Consider the following 23,586-nt stretch of genomic DNA (forward strand, 5'->3'; position numbering starts at 1 on the left):
TCATTACTATACGCTTTGTGAGGGGAGTAAAGCCACAATGTAATATGTGTGCTGTAATAACAAACTATTATCAAGTTGTTATTGTGTTTAGATTTTTTTATGAGTCCTGTGTCTGTTTGTCAAGCTACTGTAGATGACTCATTCTCATGTCATTTAAACCAAATATTAGTTTTACAGTCCATTAAAACATATTTACACCCAACTTTAAAGAAAATATACTGAGACTAAGAATTAATTTTATATGCTTTAAAGATCTCCTCCAGACATGTTACTCTGCTCGGAATAATAAGTGGAATTATAATTTTAGTGCAAGTCTACTGTATATTGCTGTCTAATGGTACGGCAAACATTGCCACTAGTGTGGATTAAAAATTCAGACACGCTAATGTTGCACCACAAGGTCCTGCTCAGTCCCTATCTGTCATTGTAAAATTCAAATTTAACGATTTGCAAGTTTCTGCAGGTTAATGCAGAGGAGGTGTTGGGGCAATCCTAAGTGTTATGGGCTTATTTACATAAATCTCAACAGTGCGTCATGTCTGTCTCAGACAAGCAGATTGATTGATCCAACTTCCTGGGGAGGAAGGTTCATAAGATAAAAGAGAAAATATGAATGACACATCTCTTGAATGACACCCATGCACAAAGGGGACGTATCATACACATTTCCAGGTCTATATTTATATTCTGGGGCTTTACTGGAATATCTTTGCATGATTTACAGTTCAAAAAACTCTGTATTTATCTTCTACTGGCCCTTTATGCTTCCTCTCAGTTCAGCCTCTGTCTGAAACAGGCCGTTTTAGCTCCTGTCTCTTTAAGGCCCGCCTCCTGATGAACCCACTCTGTTCTGATTGGTCAGCTTCCAGCACTTCTGGAGGCTTTGTAAACAAACATTAGTGGTAGGATTTCACCTCTTTTTCTCGTTCTTTACTTGACATGAAGACTTATCAGATACATCTGTACATGTTTGAGCAGGAATCTGTTCTGAAATATGAGCGTTGACAACATGAACAACAAAGGCTATGGAACGGATGGCCATTTGTGGACATGCACAAACACTCTGATGTCAATTCGATGGAGTATTCAGAGCAGCCTTAAGCCCTGGCTTTTGACTTGCAGGGAGGATTTTACATATATTCACCTCAAGTTTTGGAACTTTGACCATGTTTAATATAAGTTGTGTTTCCATTAGATTCACAAGAGGATTTTAAGCAAACTTTTGAAATGTTGCAAAAAGGAAAATGCGAATTAGGTGCGTTACCATCAACTGGTTTGAAGCGAATAAACTACACTACGCAATGCATAGTTTCATCAGTAGATGATGGTATAGGCTTCAATAATCCGCCAGTAAACGGATAAAATGGAGAGAGGTCGGAAGGAATTTGTTTCAATTGGTCAAGTTGTAACTGTTCTTCCGTGTCAGCTGGTATTGGCCATGTTTCATGCTATCCAGAGCGGAATCAGCCGATCAGTCATGTGAGTTAAACGTTCGCTACGCGTTATTTATGCGACAAATCCATTTCCATTACCCCTATTTGCGCATAAACTCTTTTTCGACATTTCCATTGCAACAGTTCTGAAAAATAAAAGTCTGATTTCCCATTTCAGTTTTTATTTTCACTTGTACATTATGATTTTTTATCTCTCGTTCTTATGGTAACTTGATGTTTATCGCCAACTAATAACAGTTTGTCTTTAACACTAACTGGCTTCTTAAACTTTTTATCTTTTGAAATTAGTGCAATAGAATTATTGTCTCACATGCTCAACTGCTGTGGGCCATCCCATCATAATATGTCGTTCCCTCACTCCGTTTTCAAACCCACACCTTAAGACCGTTCTTGCTGCCTTGTTTAGTGTGATCTGCAGTCTCATTATCTCTCTGAGTTGCCTCTGAGCTGTCTCTCTGAGGAGGTTATTAGGTTCCATATATTTCCAAATGTGATCACGTACTACTCTTTCCAAAATTTTGCTTAAGGAGGAGAGGAAGTTAATTGGGTGACTGTTAGGTGCAATAAAAGCTATTTTAGCATCCTTAGGAATGGGGCAAATTTTTGCATGTTTCCATTCTGTGGGAAACTTTCCTTGTTGCAAAGAAAGTTCATATAGATACTTTACAGGTGTAGCAATATATGAGGATGCAGATTTCAACAGTTTGTTGACAATAAGATCATACGTCCCTGGGGATTTCAATTCAATTTCAATTCAATTGTATTTACATAGCGCCAAATCATAAGAAAAGTTATTTCAGGGCACTTTTCACATAGAGCAAGTCAAGACCTTACTCTTTAATTTAGAGAGACCCAACAATTCCCCCATGAGCAGCACTTAGCAACAAAACTCCCCTTTAACGGGAAGGAACCTCAAGCAGAACTGGACTCTAGGTGGGCGGCCATCTGCCTTGACTGGTTGGGTTGAGAGAGAAAGAAGGAGGGAGAGAGAGAGACACAGAGAAGCATAATAACAACAATAATAAGAATAACAACCATAATAATAATAGAGATATAACCAGTAATAAGAATAGCAGTATTATCAGGAAGTGAAATCAAAATTTTCGTCTCCTCAGTGTTTCTCCCTCATAATCTTTTTGTCTGTTTCACCTACCAGTAATTCATTTGAGACATTATTATTCATATTGGAACTGAGATCATTTACCTTTGATTCAAAATAGTCAGCCAAAGTAATTGGCAATATCTACTGGTTTTGTTCTAATCTTCCCATCAACCTCCACATTTGCACTATTGGCAAACCATTCACCATATGCATATATTCTGACGATTAAATTTTACAACAAAGTTTCTGCATTTTCTATAAAGCATAATATCTGAGTCTAATTTTGACCTAGTTGCTACAGCTTTTGCCTCGTCCCTCTGAGATATTGCTTCTCTTCGTTGTTGGTCGATCCAGGGGGATGGTTTGGCTTTAATTGTCGACAACATCTGTAAACAATTTCATGAAACAATCGACAGAACAATCTAAATCATCCTCATGTACACAAGGTCCCATGAAAGAGCAGCCAAATCTCTCTGGTAGTCTTCCAATTTAAAATGTTTAAAACTCCGTCTTATAGTCCTCTAGGAAGTCTTGTTATTACTTTGTGCTTGTACTATCCTGTACCATTTGAAATAAATTACGACTCTCTATATATTGACTAAACTTAGACTTGTTTCCATCTGAGTGACTACATTTCCAGTCAATATTATAGTCCCCAAGTATAACTAATTCCATCCTTTCATCCAGAGCAAGATCAATTTTCAACTTTCACATATTTTTATCCAGGTATAATGTGTTTGATTTCGGGAGCCTATAAACACATCCACTTAACATTAGTTGTTGGAAAGGAAAGTGAATCCACAGGATTATCTAGTCCATTCACACATAAATCATCCGGCACATTAAACAGCAGACGCTCTTGAATATATACATGCAGGGCAACACCTCCTCCTCCTCCTCTTATGTTCCTGTCCTTCCTTATAATATTGTATCCTTTCAAATCAATCTGTCCTTTTGCTATGGTTTAGTCAAGATGCAGATTATTCTTCCAGACAACATTTAGTATCTCATCCATCTCGAGTACCAAACTGTTCACATTCACATGAGAGATATGTTAACTTTTCTTTGGCAAGTGTAAATTAGTAGAGTCAGTGTGACGAGGTCATGTTTGATTAAATTGATGAGTGTAGTATTTCATTCCAAAAGACAGAACAGACAAGGCGGTCAGACTTTAAATCAGCCACAGAATGATCTCTGACTCTGTCCAACTGCCCATCAATGTATAATTTGTCCATAACTAAGGTTACTTTATGGTTTTTTGATCCTATATTCCCTTAGGATGGGAATTATTTTTCGCCACCTCTCATCAACCTCCATTAGGAAATGATAATTCATCCAAAAGTTTGTACCATTAAGAGCCTTGCCTCAGGTCTTCACTAGCTCCTTTCATTTAAAATGCTCGAGTGGCGAGTTTTATTCCTCTCTTTCTTTCCCAGCTTATGGACCCCTGAGAGGGAAATGTCCCTTACTGATTTCTGGGATAATTTAAATGTGTGACTTTTGTGTGACTGCCTCCGCTGTTCATGGATTTAACTGCATCTTGCGGATGTGTGGCGTTGTGAGGAAGTGCTCACCGGGATGCACAGGGTAGCCGTCACACATACACAAACACTTCATGGCTCAAACTAAAGTATTGCCAAACTGCTTCTTCAGCAAAAAGAAAAAATAAACTTTGTCTATAGGCTTACCTGAAAAGTAACACATTTACACATGAATGGCTGAGCATACACACACACACACACATTCTTCTCCATCTGACTTGTAAGCAGGTGACACTGATGTTGTTGTCACTGTGAGTGTTGCTCTCCTGCCAAGCTGCTGATGCTTTCGTCTCTACAACACCTGGAGATGCTTGGCAGCTTCTGCAGCATCCAGTTTTTTTTTTAGGTGTTTTCTTTTTCTGTCATCAAGGACATTTTTTTTTATCCACTTTACTTTTATAAAACAGACTTCTTCTTCTGCCACACAAAAGCACCTTAAATCTATTTAAATAAATGAAACATTTATTGAACAGTAACCTTATTACTGAATCAAAAACTGAGAGAGGAAATGTGTCTGTCTGTCAGTCTTTGTGTAAACAAATGTCAGAGTATTCCTGTTCTGGATCCCATTTTGAGAAGTGATTGGGCAAAACAGCGGTTCGTTCCATGACTCACAGTCGTATTTGGATGTCCATGTGAATGTGGATGAGCCAAGTGATATCAATGACCTCGATAATGACCCTACAGAAAGAAAGAAATACCTGGGACTCCCCGCCCGTCAGTTAGAACTGAAGGAGCCCTTTAGATGAGAGGCGAAACGTCTTCGAGTATCTACAACCAAGTCCAGTTGCCTTCGATTCAGCCCTCGTTGGATAACTACAACCTGGTTGACTGAGAATCTTCACAGACATATTTGGATGGTCTCTGCTGTGGCAGTCGCTGCTTGCAGATGGAAAGAGAAAAGAAAGTGTGACGCAGGCACGTTATTAATCCTCACTCACAGGCTGCAGCTCTCCACAAGGATTTTACCGGAGAGCTGATCAAACAGCCTGAGTTTTTTTTTGGCTCAGACAGCTGTCCTGTTTATATTTGAATAAGTCTGAACAAAACACACAGCTTGAGCAATCAGGTGCTGCTGTTAAACTGTGAGTTCAATCCCAGACACTTTGGGAAAAGGATTGATTATGAATAGACGTATTGAACTTTGTCCACAATCTGTTGATATTTCATCCCTGTTATCCAGATAGTGATATCTTGACACCTTATACTGGATCTCCGTATGCTTCCAGATCTCTGGATCACAGCCCATTTTTTAAGCAATTTAAATACATCTAATTTGCTCACTGGCAAATGTTGTAAGTCAGACTAACAGACATAACATCTCTTAAACAGATATTTCTTTAATTAACATGACAGATATTTAAGCTTGCTGTTCCTAGCAAGTCCTACCAGGTCCAAATAGACTGACAATGATAGGATGGACGTCAGTCACTACTGATTGGTCGGGCACACAGAAATTGGCTAACATAAAAACAATGTCAGACTGAATAATGGAGTGAAACCAATTGGCAGTTGAGTCTGATTATCAAATTATTCTTCACCACCCTAAAAGGATAGATTCACAGTTTTCTAAGTCTGTATTAAAACAACAGTCAGGTGCCCATATGAACACTGAAAGAGGTTTTGGGTGTTGTAATCATTCCTCCTGCTAATACTGGCCATTAAAAGACCCCCTCCTAATGGCCTTTCAATGTAAGTGATGGGGGACAAAATCCGCAGGCCTCGCTTTGAGAAAAAATGTATTTAAAACGGATGTGAGGTTCATATGAAGCTTCAGTTATCCAAATTAGTTAAATCAAGTGGATGTCTTCTAAAGTGATACGGCTCTAACAGAAGCAAGGGTTTTGGTGGATCACTTTTGGTATTACAAGGTTTAATGAACATTGTAGCCTTAAGGGGACACCGGTGAACTGTACGGTTTAAATTTATCCCAGAAAAAAGTAGTGCTGAGGTTGAGGTTGGTGAGAGCAATCTGAATTTGGACAGCAGTTGGTGTTGTTCTTTTTTTTGCTTTGTTTACTCTCCCAGCACTGATTTCCCGCTTTTCTATCAGCTGAGACATCACAAAGACATGCCTCTTCATTTCTCTGCATCTCCCATCGAACAAAAATGAAAATCTGACTGTACACAATGAGATTTCCTTGTTTTGCTGACTGGTGGTGCTTTGGAGTCTCCTCTGTAGCTTTCAGCACTTTCTCACCGGAGCCCTGTCTTGTGCCATTTGTTTCAGTTAGCGGGTAATGTGTGCGGTTGTCAAAAGCGATTGGCTTTGGTGGTCTGAAGCGCGCACTCCAAAGCGCGGCAGACAGTAAATTGTATTTTTCCACAGAGTTATTAGGCCATTATTATGGCGCTTGAAGTGAACAATGCCTCCTCGTCTTCACAGGCAGACAATTAGAATCATCATTAATTGCTACTATCAGCACATGGGGCAGAGTGGGTATAATGGAGTTATAGACCACTTATGGGGGAATCAATCAATGCGATTGCTAACTAAACTGTCTTTTATTGTGCCAGAACTGAGTGGCTGGTCAGTGGCTCAACAGACAGTATTGAAGTGTAGTATGTGAGAGGAATGTTTATGGCATGTTTTTTGTACTAATGTTCACGTATGACCCATCTTTTATGTAAAAGCCATTTTTTCAATAGAGGCTCTGCAGCTGCATCATAAATCTCTGACTAACCATGGCAGGCTCCATCATGGAAGTTCAATGGGTGCAAATAATAGCTAAATATATATAACAGCCAAAACAGAAAATAAGAGACTGTAAATTGTCTCGTGTTTGGAGTCAAACCAAAAATGATTTAATCTATTAACCAGAATTGTGTGTGTATCCAAAGCTTAATACATCTTATTCCTCTGTGCCATAGACCTCCATTGTTGTCCAAAAACTATTAAAAGCATGTCAGTGAGCCACACTGCTGCACTGGGTGACATGTTCCTTCATTACAAAGAGTTTGGGCATGTTAGTTTGTTTTAGAAATGGTTCCAAAGACTAATAACAGCAATCACATTTTTAGTCTCTGGAGAGTAGCTCAGTGTAAGGCGGACACCACTGAGCATGTGCGGTTTCATTTGGAGTAGGGGTTACTATACTTAAGTTCTTTGAGAAATTTACAATGTAGTTCAAAGTCAGAGAGTGCACAGTGCACAGTGCCATCTGCCTTACACTGAACTACTCTCCTGAGACTGAAAACATGATCAGTGTTATTAGTCTTGGAGCCGTTTCCTTCACCAAACTCTTGTGGTGAAGGTACATGTCACCATGTCATGGTTTTTAGACAACAACAGAGGTCTATGGCTTTGGATACACACACAATACTTGTTAGTAGATCAATTCAGTTTTGGTTTGAATTCATGGAATTTGTTGACAATAAGAAAATATAGAAAACCACCAGCTATGTCCATTAAGACAGCTTTAATGTCATGCTCCTGTATCACTCTCAGCAACACCACACATCAAACAATAACCCCCTGTGTTGAATCCTAGAGGGAACAAATACACAGCAGTGCACAAGTGCCCAATAAGAGCTGTGTATTATTGGCATAGTCAGGCTGCAAACATGCCTGAAAGATATAGATTGAGTGATGGCAAGAGTCTGCCTTTATCGTTGTGTCTGTAAATGTGAATACACTGTAAAACCCAAGTGAAGATGTTGCCCTCAGCCATAATCATTTCTTTCTTTTTATATCTTTTCTCTCTGTCTCTCTTCCAGATGACCCAAGAACAGTGCACTCATAGGAACAATGTCCAGAGTTCAGAGAAACCACAAGTGTACAAAGTGGGAATATACGGCTGGAGGAAACGCTGCCTTTATTTCTTTGTCTTGCTGCTGATGATCCTGATCCTGATCAACTTGGCACTAACTATCTGGATCCTCAAAGTCATGAACTTCACCATAGTAAGTCACCTTTTGCCCTTCTATTTGCCACAGGATCTCAACATGTGTGTGTTTGTGCTGATGAAATGGGAGTTTTCACTGAAAGCAAAACAAAATGATTGCAGCTGCGGTCAGGTTTTACTCACTAATGCAAACATTTCAGTTTCATCATGTTCTGCTGTCTTTGCTTAAAAACATTTTCAAATACTGACTTGTAGGTGAAGCTAACATGGAGGGTTTAATTCAACCAGCATGGAGTACAAAGAGACATGAACTTGTATGATTAATATTTGAGTTGCCTCACACAGTTCTTCCTGGATAATTCATAAAACTTTTAACAGTGACCCAATGACTACAAGGTCACAGCACTCTTTGATTCTCCTACCACCATATTACACTGACATGTCATACTGAAATACATCCAGCTCACACTGATGCCATGTTTCTTTTCATGACACATTTATGTCATCTACGTTACAGTTTGATCTGATTGCCATCTGTTGCTGCTGTTGGGATCCAAGTATGAATGTTTGTTTCTGTTTTTTTAGCGGCTGTATGTGATTTTTGCATATTTCAATTTCGTTTGGCTGGTAATGTAGTCATGTACTTGCAGGCTGGTTTCTGCAGTTGTTTTATATTAACTGGAGATACACAACATGTGTGCCTTTGTAGGAAGTTTGAGTGATGAGACCTTCAGTGTGTCTCGCATATGTTTACCATGGGGATGCAAATCCCTGTCTAGAAATGTAATGGTTGTTTTAGCCAGTAAAGGTATTTAGGTGTGTAGTTGCCACCTGTGGACTTTATTTATCTCCAGATGTGACTGGTACAAATACTGCAACAAGTCCTCTAAATAAGAGAGTAAAATACGTTGTTGGTCCATGCACTCCTGAATAACACATACAAGCATTTTCTGATCTGACGTCCCTATCAGCAGTAGTTGATAATTGACAAACATAATTTGTCTGTGCTTTCCTAAACCGTTACAAATCACTAATAATCATAATGATGTTTGTAATGATGTAATGATATTTTATGATGTGACAGCACTGTGGTTAAGGTCTGGTTAGGTTTAGAGAAGATCATGGTAATGGTTTAAAAAAGGGTTAGAGTTAGGGTTAGACTTATGGTTGGAAATGGAAAACGAACAGCAATGTCCATGTTTAAGCTGTTGACTCATCCATTCATCCCGACCTCCTTACTACGCTGACTTTGTTCCTTTATAATGACATTGTCAGTTTTTCTCCTTTGCTCCCGTCAAAATTACAATAGCCGCTAGAGAGCTTCTGTCACTCCATTGTATACATAGGTAATTTAGGGGCATTTCCATCATTTTTCTTTCTTCATGCACCTAATGAAAGTCATATTGTGATAATTCAGAGAGACATTTTTGAAAATATGTGATGCTCAGGATATTTTAACCAATTATTTAGTAATGAATACAGGCCCCAAGAACATCATGTGACCTTTTGTATCAACATGACATCTTGTGTGTGGCATTAGCCCATAAGAGACCCGCACTGCAGGGACATGTAGACTTCAAGTCTAATGCAGCACAGTGGAGGATCTCACTTTACACTCTGCTTATCACTATATTGATCAATCTTTATGTCATTTATAGCTCCTTTTGCTCCTCCCTTGCTGCTTGTCTCTGTCTTATAAAAAACAAACACCTTTGTTCTCTCCATCTGGGGTGCATTTAGTCTAAGTGAACCAGATCTCAAAGATAAAACTTCCACTGTAAAGCTGTCACCATCCTCCTGTCCTCTGAGCTCAGATATGAACCATTTAAACCGAGGATCACAGAATTCAGATCACAGATTTATTTATGCATTTATTTACATATTTTGTCGCTTCCCATTTCACATCGCTTTTGGGCACTTTTTCCTTTTTTGCATTTTTATATCCATCACACCACCTTCGTAGGTTTTGAAGGTTATTTTTTTACCCAACAACCAAAAAGTATAAAAGATCATTTCACTGCCTTTGTGCCCCAGGAATTTCGCTCCAGAAGATGACACAAACACAAGGTGTTAAATTAGGTTTTATGAACTGGTCAAATGCATCAACCAGTCCATCACTGTCCATCCCCATCTACAGTACTGCTGTCTGTCCAAAACCCTGTGAGATGAGTTCCCCCCTTCTGGCTTTCATTTTTTACTATTTCTTACACTCCCTGTCTGTTATACCCTGTCTTCTCTACACTCTGTCTCTCTCTCTCTCTGCTTAGTAATCCACTGTGCCTGTGATGAGTCAGATACAAGATACAAGAGAGTACAACACACACATAATAGTGTGCACACATAGTACATACAAAACACACATGCATGGCTGTTGCTGTGAATAATACATGAGGTCTGCTTCACAGTGGGGCTTTAATATGTGATCTACATAAATTCAGAGAGCGGTTCTCTCTCATGGTGAGCCCATGTGTTCTGGCACAGCGCTGCACTCACGTTGTAATGTTTTTAACGCATTTGCGTGCAGATTGAGGAATGGAAAAAAACATTTAAAATGTGTTAGAGAGGGCAGACATCAAATGTAAATTAAAGCAAGACATGATAACACTCCCTTTCCTCTGGTGACTATTGATAGTACAGAGGTTGTTTCAAATGAGAATAGTAACAAGGCTGACACAGTTTCTAAGCTTTTTTTAAGATTATTTTTGGGGATTTAGCCTTTATTGGAGAGTTGATAGTGTAGAGGCAGGCAGAAAATGTGGAGAGAGAGATGGGTATGACATGCAACAAAGGTGCCCATCAGAATTCAAATTGAGGATGTGATTGTGTGGTATGTGCCTTAGCTATTCAGCTATAGGGATGCTCTCAAATGTATTTTGTAATTCATTTTTATAACTTCATAAAAAGTTATATATATTTCAGCATAAATCCAGTTATGAAAACTCACAACAAGATTCACAATTCATCAGTCAGCACTTCGGAACAAAACAACCTCCAAGAAAAACTCATCCTTTTCATGATATAAAAGCACAAAAGCAAACACAACAGAATTTAAATCTCATTCTGCAGATTCAGATCAGAGAGCACACAAGCATAGATTCAAAAGCACAGAAAAAGAAAACTGATTTTTGTGAAAAAAACAGATTCTGATTACTTGAGAATATTAAATGATGCTAACCAACATTTTTTCCCCAATTAAGTTAACACAGACAAGGTTACAAGTGTAAGCAGTACCAGACGCTAGGCAGCTAGTTCACCAATAAAAAACAAAACACATTTAAGAAGAAAAAAACTGCATATAACTGAATAACCATATTATAAACCATAGTGCAATACACACCCACATCTCAAACAAACAGATACACTTCCATCTATATCAGCGCTTATAGCCTGCGTTCTTTTACGCCACGTCTTTTTTTAATTCTGGTGTACTTAGTGAAGCATAATGTCAATAGTCAGCAGTTGAAATCACTCACATTCATTCCATGAGTTTGTATTCATGTCTTGTCTTGTGTCTGGTGTAAAATCCCTGTAAAAGGATATATTCCAGAACAGAGCAGTCGCCCTCTAAGGTCAGCAGTGTCAAAACAAATTCAACAAAGATGAACCTTCACACAGATTTATTTGTTGCTGAAAACTGGTTCTGTGCACCTGGTGGCAATGCACTCCTCAAGGTGTTATTAAAGTATGCAACTGTGAAATATTTTGTTATCTCCTGAGTGAATCCAGAGCAGTGGGACACAGGACATGAATGGAAAAAATGCAGAAACCAGTCCACTGAAACTATTTTCTTAATTGGAATCCTGAGTGTGTAGTTCTACCCATGATGGAACAATGCCACTGAGAGCACTGCCACTCCCTGTCAGGGGCTCTGTCATGATTTGACTTTTTATCTAGTTTTAATCCAGTTTTAGGCCATGTTTATTTTAATACAATTTTAGATAATGGTTGTTTTAGCCTTGTCTTTTAACTGGATAAGGATTTCAATAATTGGATGCAAATTTTAAGCTGTTTTAAGGACTTGTATTCTGCAAGAGCACACATCTGAGAACGCCACTCTCACCCATCAGGGAATACTTTTACCTTGTTTTAAGTTTTCCATCTTAACGATTGTGTTGTTGTCACAACTGGTCTCTGCCTCTGCCGCCACTCTTTCCTGCACACCAGCACTGGGCCGAAGCATCCAGGAGTTCGCTCCTGCCCACCTGTGCAGGCCCTCCAACCTGACCATTGTCCATTCCAGGTAGCTCGCACACATCACCTCCTCGTCCTCTCATCCCCCCCACCATATTAATCATCAGAGATTCCATAACCAGGGACATCTGTTTCATTAACGTTATCACATGTTGTTTCCCTGGTGCCACAGTCCCTGCTGTTCTGGGCAAACTCCTGAATTTACTGCCCTCACTCCTGAAATCCATCACAAGAATAGTGCTGCATGTGGCGACGAACGACACATCCCATCAGGAGTCTGAGCACACTATACATGATTTATTATTATCTCCTTTTAACATTTTAAAGGACACTGGTAAGTCTGTTTTTAATTGTGGCCCCATACCCTCCTTTGGACGTGAAGCTACGTGCATTCTGAGCGCCGCTTTCTCAGCCTGCACGCCGGGTTCCAGTCCACATGCATCTCTCAAAACATGGATTTTATGACAATTTAACTTGTTCTGGGATCATGCTTCGCTCTTCAAAAGAGACAGAATTTATTCCAACAGGCAGGCTAGCCAAATGCTGTCGGCAAATATTCAGCATGTGGTCCAGTCCTCACAATGTGCATGACTGTTTGTAATCACCACCACGTGTCCCTGCTCAGGTCACTCGCTCCTCACTGGACATCAGTTCTTCGTCTATGCAGCCATCCATAGTTATTGCCCCCTCTAGCTCCCCCTACCTGTGTGGTAGTCTCAATACAACCTCTGCTATCCCTGTCAATACTGGACTCATCCCTCCTGTAAGAATTAATTACAGCAGACCAAAACAATGCATTTTGCCCCCCAGAAAAGGAAAGGCAAATAATTTGATCTATGTCCCCCTCAGCTCTCTCCCCTCTGCTCTCTCAAGCGTATCTGCTTTGCCTTGGCCAAAATGGCTCTGATCAATGTGAGATCTCTATCAAATAAGACGTTTTTTTGGAGCTTGCACCACTTATTGAATTCTGTCCTGATGACTGTACCTTTTTTAGCGCGTTTAGATCCTCCGGATGAGGTGAGGGTCTTGTCATTGTGTTCAAAAAACAATTTAACTGCATTTCTCTAGTTTCAAGGTGGAATTAATTAAAGTCCTGGCAAATCCCCACTTAATTGCACTTGCCTATTGTATGCCAAGAGGGATAAAGACTTTATCCCATAATTTTCTGACCTGCTCTCAAATACCATGCCCAATGTTGACAAAAATCCTGATTCTTGGTGATTTATCCCTCTAAAACCCTTGTGACTGATTTTATGCATCTGGTTGAATCTTTTAACCTTACACAGCTCCATACTGGCCCTATTAACAAGCTAGAGCACACGCTCAACCTAGTTTTATATTTGGTTTTCTCACTCATAATATGGAAATAGTTGATGCTTGTCTGTCAGATCATAGCGCAATTTTATTTGATGCCTCTCTGCCTTCTTCTGCAACTAATCCTCATCTCCCTGCTCACTGCTCTCGCTTCATTAACTCTTCGACTGGCAATAAGTTCTCTGGTGCCCTCATAGCTGCTCCCTATACCTGCACCATTGAGGCTTCTCATCCCCACTTTAGCACTCCAGTGACTGTGTCGCCCTGATTCTACTCAACCTTGATACAGTAGACCATAACATTTTAATCAACTGTCTCCAGTATGGAGTTGGTGTTATTGGCACTGCCTTAAACTGGTCCACATCCTACCTCAGCAACAGAAGATTCTCTGTCAACATAGGCAATTTTTCCTCTCCCCCAGCTAGTCTCTCCTGCGGTGTCCCACAGGGTTCTATCCTAGGTCCCACCCTGTTCTCTTTTTACATGCTTGGTCAAACCAGTACATTTCCTTCCATTGCTATGCAGGCGACAACACAGCTGTAACTCCCCCTGAAGCCAAACAACCAGTGCAATCTATTCAGCCTTATGAACTGCCTTGAGGACATCAAGTGTTGGATGGCACAAAATTTCCTGCAGCTAAACAAGAGCAAGACTTAAGTTGTCCTATTTGGTTCCTCTGACTCCACCAAATCAATTTCCAACAGCCAAGGTAATAGGAGTGTGCCCGAATACAAATACGTTATTCAGCAAAGCACAAATAGTGGGTTTTTTACGAATATTTGTTTCATACAAATATTTTAAAAATTATTTGTTTTCGGGAAGAAAAAAAAAACATGTTAAATACCAGCACACAGGTCAGTTACATCACTATCTCAGTCTCTCTCCTCTGCTCCACTGTTACATCTATCAGCAGGTCTCAAAGAGGGGAGTCACATCCACCTGCTACATGACGCACATTTCCTAATTTGGACATCACTCCCAGAGTTGGGGGTGTTCCCCAGAGATAAAGCTGAACTAAAGACACATATGAAGTGCTCCCACTCCATGATCACTTCATGAACACTTATTGTAACACTTTAATTTTCTAAAACTAACTAATAAAAACAAACACAGGATTTTTAAGCATCTTTCCACTTTTATTCGAATACAAACACAAATACAAATAATTTTGCTGCCTCAACAAATACAAATACTGGGCCCTCTGCACATCCCTACAAGGTAACCTGTAACACCTTTGTCAATCCCCATGTTAAAACCTCAGGGTGATATTTGATTCCACCCTAAAGTTTGACAAAAAGATCAATGCAGTAGTAAAAGCTAGCTTTTTTTAGCTCCTCATTATTGCTAAAATCAAGTCTTTCCTCTCATTCAAAGACCTTGAAAAAGTCATCCACGCCTTCATTTCCTCCCACTTAGACTACTGTAAGACTACTGTACTGCCCGTAAGAGAGACTATAGTAACCCTATTGTGGCCTCTCCCCACTGGCTTCAAGTGCGGTTCAGGATCGATTCAAGGTTCTACTGTTTGTTTTTAAAACCCTAAGTGGGCTCTTATATTTCTGACCTATTTAACCCCTTATTCCACCTCCAGGACTCTAAGGTCATCTAACCTGGGGCTCCTGGCTGTCCTGCGAACAAATCTTAAGCTAGGGGGGACCGCACCTTTGCTCTTGCAGCCCCTGGACTGTGGAAACAGCATCCCCCTCTCTATCAGATCTGTCCCTTCCATTGATTTCAAGTCCAGGCTCAAAATGCACTTTTATTCTATAGTGTATGGATCCACTTGAAATGGTTCTCATTTAACTATGTTTGTTGATTTGTGCTTTATGTTATGTGGTTGTTTTGTTTTTAGTCTTTCATTCTGTTTTTATTACCTGATTTTATTCTGTACAGCACTTTGGTCAACTTGCATTGTTTTTAAATGTGCTCTATAATTAAATGTGGCTTGACTTAACTTGTGAGTTAATGAGTCAGTAGAAATTCATGAATGTATGTTAGATCAGCAGATGCTTATAGATTTATCTTTGCATTCATAGCAGCTAAACTGAAGGAGTTTGAGTGAGGAGGAGAAAGAGGAAAGTTGATGGTGGGTGAGATTAGAGAAGAGTTTGAAAAGATTAAATATTTAGATGAACTGCAATTACAGAGATGAGTGTGAATAATGAATAATGAATATGGACAAGCAGTGGACACCAGGGAGAGTGGCGTTTGTGTGTGTGTGTGTGTGGGTGGATGTGAATCTATGAATTCTGTGTTTGAAATATTTATATAAAAATATTTTTTGGTAATTTAAGGTACAATACATACATACACACAGAATCCCTTTTGTGGAAATTAAAGCAGCAGCGTGTCAACTCATCAGATCCTCTTTATGCAGCTGCAGGTTGTTAGACCATAAACAGATGTGTTCACACATATTACTGCCTGGCATTTTCTCCATCCCGGGCCATGCTCTCCGCTCATGATTTGAGCTATTATGAAAATGTGTCCAACATGAGAGCTCCCTGCTCTACAAATGTCTCTTTGAAAGAATCTGCATTAGCACGGGTCAACAGCTTATCAAGTGGTGTAATTGGGGCACACACAGGAGCACAATAACTGTACAAATACACGGATGTGTCAAGGCAAGCTGTATATACACAAAATCTTGCGCTGTAGGAAGATACATATATACAATCGTGTACATGTAAAAGTGCAAAAATCATACTACTTCTCGGAGTCATAACTCAGTCAAATCTCGTCAAATCAAATCAAATCCACTTAGAAATCAGAAAAAAAGAAAAAACAACTTCATCGTTTTTTTTTAAGTTTTCTTCAGTATCAAAGTAATCCTGTGACAGTTGTCTGTACATCCATGGCTACATTGCAAACAAGAGCTGCTAATAGCTAATTGGCATACTTTTAACGGTGTCAAAATAAAAACGATATTTTCACGTGAAAATATCAGTACCTACCTGGAGCTGACATTACAACAGCCCATTTGATGAGCTTTGATGGGGTTTTGCTCTCGTGGTGGTTTTATTTTTTTCTGTTTTCATATTGGTTCCCACCTAGGTCTATATGTTGGTGTTAACATGTTTCCATCTTTCAGATTAGCAAAAATCATTTTTGTAGTCGAATGACAAGCAGCTCTTTGTGCAGAAAACACTGAGAGATCCACTTCAAAATATAAGAGTGTCACTCCAGATGGGATTTATATCACAGGAGGAGCAATGAGTTCACTGTAATACAGTAGGTCATTGCAGCTGTAATTATTGGGTTATTATGAGGGTGAAGAATTACCCACATACGCACCAGACTGGATTACAATCACCCCACCTCCCATAGAGTAATAAATCCCCTCCGAATGGGGCTTTAGTATGAGAGATTGATTCAGGCCATGTCACTCTAAATGTTTGTGCATCTGCCTCTTTTTCTCATAAAAATTCCCATGCATGCATACATGTTTGTGAATCCCTAGCTGTAACACAGGCACACACAAGATTGTTAAGAGCATAATTAGATTCGTGCACAAGTGAAGACAGAACAGATGGTTTGAGCATGCAAGAGGAATTGTGTAACTACATTTGAGCATTCTCTCGCTCGTAATTATCAAAGCTGCTCGCTCTCACTTTTGGCTGTCTGAATCGCCTGAGTGCAAACTCAAACTGAAAGCAGAAAATAATCTCTTCAATTGGACCTGGAAGTGAAAAGCCTTCACTTGACTTTCAGAATAAAAGCTTGGCAGTGGCACTTTTTTAACCTACGGATGGATACAAAGAGAAATGTAGTCTAAAGCCTGAGCGTAGGGCATGTGCAGGGTTTCCACTGTGCTCTCACCAGTTTGTGGTTTGGTGTGATAATGTACTAACAATGGTGATGTAACACAAGAAAATAATAACTTCTCCATTTCCAAACAGTGCAGCAGTGTTTCTATCAATTTGCAAAAAGAGCACATCCCACCACTCATAGTTGAACAAAGGTGAACTCTTGACCTGTGAATCTGCCAGAGTTGGGTGGGCAGCCTGCTCTGAACATTTCGTTTGTAATGTTTTTTTCTACTTTGCCAACGTCAGATTGCCACACATGCCCATAAAGGTCCATCCGTTCCGTAGCCTTTGTTGCTAAGCCTGTTGCTAAGATTTTTCCATGTGTTGTTCACACTGTCCGATCTCAGATTTCAGCTCAAATGTATTTGAGAAGTTGACATTTTGAGTAAAACATAGTGAAATCCTGCATTATAATTTGTTGCATAGTTTGTTATAGCCTCCTGAGAGGATTGAAGTCGGCTGTGACGCAGCTTCCTGGTCAGAATAGATTGGGTTCATCAGGAGCAGGGCCTTAAAGAGACAGGAGCTTAAACAGCCTGTTTCAGACAGAGGCTGAACTTAGGGGCTGCATAAAGAGCCACTGTAAGATAAATAAAGATATAGAAATATAGACCTGGATATGTGCATGATACGTCCCATTTAAAGGGAATTGTCATTAGACATTTATTGACTCTGATAATTCCAACATATGACAGACTGACTGTAATGCTGACCATTTTATAGTAAATTAACTGAAGCTGCTAGGACTAAAGCAATAGCAGTAAGATGTGGAGCTCGTGGTTGGGCTTCATAATCAGAGTCAGAAACTATAAGAGCTCAGGGCAGAAAAGTTATTAAAAGTTAATGACATCCCCGTAAATTTTAAATGAGGGGTTAAAATGCTCCCAATTAGGATTTTGCTTAATTAGGTGCAGCCACTTTTCACCCTGTTCACGGATTTTATTAAGCTGTCAGACACAACAACATCAATGTGGCTGCTGTTCCCTGAGGGCCAGAGTTCTCTCCAGTGTGGTCTGAGTGATATTTGTTTTGCTTTTAAGAAAATTAAACCTCCAAATGAACTACTGCATCAGTTGTACAAATACAATAAATAATATGACAAAAGAAAAAGAAATATAATGTGTCTATCTGACTTTTATCTGTGTGTTTGTGACTGTTAATGTTGGTGCGTAGATGTGTGTGTACAGATAATGTCTGCTGTTTGTGGTGAGGGTTTATTCTGCTGTCAGGTGTGTGTGTGACAGCTACAGCTCATACAGCTGCATTTCTAGTTTTCCATCATGTTAAGTATGCTTGTTGTAGCAGCAGAGACAGCCTGTGGCTCTCAGATGGAGACAGATTAAAGTGGCTACACCTCATGTACATGGCGGTCCAGAGTCTGTGTGGTAATGAGTAAAAAGAGATGGGGGGGGGCAAGGCAAGGCAAGGCAAGGCAGGGCAAGTTTATTTATATAGCACATTTCAGCAACAAGGCAATTCAATATGCTTCACATAAAACATTAAAAGCATTGAGATAAAGTGCAAAACAGAATAGAAAATAAAAACAAGCTAAAATAGAATAAAACAGATTAAATACAACAATAAAAGTGCAGTGTAAGAAATGAATGATTATTTGATTTAATAAAAGGCAGCGGCAAACTGAAAAGTCTTCAGCCTTGATTTAAAAGAACTGAGAGTTGCAGCAGACCTGCAGTTTTCTGGGAGTTTGTTTGGAGCATAAAAATTGAAGGCTGCCTCTCTATGTTTAGTTTTGACTCTGGGGACAGAAAGTAGACCTGTCCCTGATGGCCTGAGAGGTCTGGATGGTTACTTCAGCTTTGTCTTTGCTTAATTGAAGAAGATTCTGGCACATCCAATCGTTGATTTGTTTAATGCACTTACTCAGTGCTTGTAATGGACCACAGTTCGCTAGTGATATAGTCATGTAAATTTGTGTATCATCTGCATATTTGTGGTAACATATTTTGTTGTTTTCCATAATCTGAGCCAGTGGAAGCATGTAGATGTTGGACAGAAGAGGCCCCACAATGGAGCCTTGGGGAACTCCACAGGTAATTTTTGTCTTCTCAGATGTGTAAATACATATAGACACAAAGTGGTTCCTGCACTCTAAGAAGTATTCAAACCAATTTAGTACTGAGCCAGAAAATCCCACCCAGTTTTCTAGTCAGTCTAATAATATGTTGTGGTCCACCATGTCGAATGCAGCACTGAGATCCAGTAATGTATCAGCTGCCCTCATATACAGGTCCTTCCACTCCAGTGAACCAGGCCCATTCACCAGCCGATGTAACAGAGAGGCTTCAGTGCTGTTAACATTTCAGTGTCAGCGCTCCTGCTGATTAGCTGAACTTCATCTGCCTTCAATTCAAGCATTGACCTGAGTCAAAAGTAACATCTTTTCTGCAAGAAAAATGCAAATAGGAAACTTTCAGTCACAAAAATTATCATCTATAAATACTCAAAATGCCTCCAACTATTTCAAACTTTGACTCTACACCTCAGAATTAAAATTAAGACTCAATTAATCATAAAAAGTTCAAATTAAGCAAATGTCGACTTATCAGATGCCAGCTGTAGCAAAAGAAAGTACATTTTTAACATTTTAAAAATAAATTTATACCATTTAGTGCAACTGGTTGACTTACAAAGTGACACTACGCTGACAGAAAGGAGTTAAGTCTGTTACTCTGGTGTGCTTTGAAAGGACACACACCCAGGGACAGTCAGCTTGGTCCTTGCTGCCATGGAGAGATTAATAAAAGAGAAGGATATAAAACACAGAACACTTTCCATTTTCTGTACCCAGTATCCCCACTGGAGCCTGTACTTAAAGTGAAGTGAGGTGAACTGTTGTGACTGTGTGATACGGATCACTGCTCTTGGGAGACAGAACTGGAGCCCACAGGAGGAGGTGTGCAGCAGGTCCACACTGGATTGTTGAACCAAGAGCCTCCACCTCCCCAAATCCCGGGAGGGGCTTAAACAGAGGCTGGCACTGCCAACAGCTCTGCCTCTCTGGGCCAAGAGGGGGAGCTTGACCTTCCCCTCTTAAGCTAAACCACCAGCACTCACCAACTCCCCAAAAGCTCACTTTTGGATGTTGTTTATTGATGTTTGCTAGTTTGCTGAATACAGATTTCAGCAGTAAATATGGCAAGGTCATACTGATGTCTCTGAATTTGAAGCGGGAGCTGTCATTTTTAGACTGAGAAAGGAAATATGGGAAAGAGAGGCAATCACACTGCTTTCAAATGGACCTTGAAGTCGTAATTTTGACCTGAGAAGTCACAATATGAGTTGCATTCAAGTGGTTCGAGGGTTGTTCACCTAGATTACAAAAATGCCTATTTTCTCTCTAGCCAGGCATACAGCTTTTGTTTTATTTGATTTGAGATATTTCTGATTTCTGCCTCTACCCAGCTGAAAATCAGTATTCCATCTGACAAACTGGACACAAACAGATCGCACAAAAAATTTCTGAACATAATACTGAAGAAAAAAAGAGAGGCAAGTGTCTCGGTTGTAGACTGAAATGAAGCCCACGTACAAATGCTCAGATTATGTTTCTAAATCAGCAGGGATGAACCCCAGGAGCTCTTCGAGGGTGAAGCCTCTATGAAATAGGACTTGTAGGCCATTACCTCTCATTTATGTGTTGATCTATACTCTGATATAACAGTAGAGGCTTTGAAATGCTTCGTTATATAAGCAGTCGGGACAAGAGATGACCTCAGAGCTGCTGAGATGTTTACTTCCTCCTGTAATCTGGGTGAGGAGTGCAACTCTTATATATGGAGACATACACATACGGGAAAACGCACATGCAACTCTGTCAATCTCTGTTTCTCCATACATACACACACACACACACACACACATACAGAGTGCTGAGCTAAATATGGCCTGTCAAGAGCTGTGGTGCTTGTTGGTGTGCTGGTTTACGGATGGAATGATTCGGGCTGGTGCAGTGCTGTCAGCCTTAAAACGGTGTCATTTTCCATTAACCTCTGAATGAGACTGTTTAAGTTGCCCTGGAAGCAAAATATTTGCATTGTTTCTTTTTTTTCTGTATCTGAAATCACTCACTTGTTCCCTTATTAAGTATTTCCTACCTAATTAATGCTCAGTAGTTTACTTTATAGTGAACAGTAAATTGAGAATTTGGACAGTTATGAATCATCAGTGTTTTGACACAGACAGCTGTAGGGTTTCACAAATGTAATCATCAAACGCAACACGTTATGGAATTGTAGGATGATCATGTACAAGCCAAATTTACTGTTTTTCAGGGCAGTATATAGAATCTACATTTCACACTCAAATTTTAAACACTTAAAATGCAGTAAATGCAGTCCTCTACATATCAAATGGTGATTTGAGACACAGCCTACATGTCTCCCACATTCCCTTCTAAGCTCCTCAGGGCTCCATTTGTTTTCCCTGTTTTTGAGACAATACTCAAACATGTTGTCAAAATTATTTCAGTGTAATATGGTGGAAAGCTAGGCCATTCATAAACATTTTTTAAAGAGGACATAACATGCATATTTCAGGTCTATATTTATATTCTGAGACTCTACTGGAATATCTATGCATGATTTACAGTTCAAAAACTCCTTATTTATCTTATACTGGCCCTTTATGCAGCCTCTCAGTTCAGCCTCTGTCTGAAACAGGCCGTTTTAGCTCCTGTCTCTTTAAGTCCCTCCTCCCGATGAGCCCTCGCTGTTCTGATTGGACAGCTCCCAGAAACTTCTGCTGGCTCTGGAGGCTACATAAACAAACAGGGGCAGTCATATTTCGGTTCTTTTTCCTCGACATGTGGACCCAAACCATGCCAGCAAAATGCCCCCCAAAGCATAACAGAGCCACCAGATCCCCTCACTGGAGGGGTCAAGCAATCAGAGCGGTACCAGTTTTTCCTTAAATTTGTCACCCATCTGTATGAAGAGAACTGGATACAGTGTCAGAAGTGGGGCCCCGTTCATTCTTATGAAAGTTGCTCAGTGGTGCATGAAGTCAGAAAAATTCAGCTTCTTGGGGCCCATAGAGCAAGCATACTAGTGACTTCCACCAGCCAAGCCAGCTACTTCCGGTTTAACTTGAATGGGGATAAAATGATTCTAGACTTTCGAAATGTGATCGGACCGGATGGATCAAATTCTGATAATGAGACACGTCATTTCGCGAGAGTTGTGACGCTCAAAGAATTGATTAACAGACATCTCTTTCACAATGTAAGTCTATGGGAAACAGTCTTTTTGGGCGTAATAGCATCACTTAACATTGTGATTACATGGTTTGGCCGCTATATCAAATTGTCTTCACAGTTTGGTGCTGTTCCTTGGGGCTTGGAGTGGACAAAGTAAACAACACATGGAACAAAGCAAAGCAACAAAGGCTATGAAATAGACAGCCATTTGTGGGTGTGTGCAAATGATCTGACATCAGTTTGACAGGGAAGTAGAGGTAACTTAGCAAACGGAGCATTGAGAATTTGAGAACTGAAAAATTTTCACTAAATTTAAAGAGAATCTGGCTCATGCATCCATGTTAATCTCCATGTGCATGTTGTTATCGATACGGATTCTGGACGCAGCTTTTAAAAGGTTCTAAACATCTCTTATTATCGAAATAATTATTTTCCAGGATTCTGAAGCCTCAGAGCAATGTACTCTTTAGAGTTCCTTCTAGTTTATTTAACATTTCACCAACCTAAATGGGTCATTAGTGCCGCAACGAGGACAGAATACCTCACCAGCTTTCCACCAGGAAACATAACTAATTGTGTTTATCGGAGCACAAAAGGAAGAAGGAGGTATCAGTTCCAGGAATCAAAAGGACAGGACAGGAGTTTTTACCCCTTTGCCACCCCTGTGCCTAGAAATCACTCACTAAGGACATTAGTTTGCTGCTTTCAGCTATAAGAAGGCCTCCCAGAAGAGGCTCAGAGATACAACAGTGTACTACATGGAAGTCTTTAGTTAGATGGATATTCCCCTTCTAAGACACATATTAGATAGACTTCAGTCAAACAACAGAAATATACAGCGATCTGAGCTCAATATATGAATTGAATATGAATGGAAATAACTGAGAGGTTTCAATCCAAAATGAGATATCTACGTTTTAATTTTATGGACAGTGAAAGTGGTCAGTCATCTGGAGACAGCTGTAGCAATCATTTTTGAGCACAAGGTTGTGTATTTGTCAAATATTGACTGATCACTTAAAGGAGGCAGCATTTCTTGCAAAATGTGGGGCTTTGAATTCTTCAACCTTTTGAGTCCAACCCTTTTTCTCATGAAAACCTATGTAATTATATCT

The 23,586-nt window shown here is 39.8% G+C and overlaps 1 protein-coding gene across 1 annotated transcript in view; it reads left to right on the top strand.

Moving 5' to 3' along the window:
- sgcd (sarcoglycan, delta (dystrophin-associated glycoprotein)) overlaps positions 1–23,586 on the top strand; it is a 184,231-nt gene that overhangs the window by 25,097 nt on the left and 135,548 nt on the right. The window contains exon 2 of the mRNA XM_067608896.1: positions 7,815–8,000. Within this exon, the coding sequence (XP_067464997.1) occupies positions 7,815–8,000 (186 nt within the window). The remainder of the gene's footprint in view (positions 1–7,814; positions 8,001–23,586) is intronic.

The sequence above is a fragment of the Thunnus thynnus genome, chromosome 13 (assembly GCF_963924715.1).
Source record: "Thunnus thynnus chromosome 13, fThuThy2.1, whole genome shotgun sequence".
NCBI lineage: Eukaryota > Metazoa > Chordata > Actinopteri > Scombriformes > Scombridae > Thunnus > Thunnus thynnus.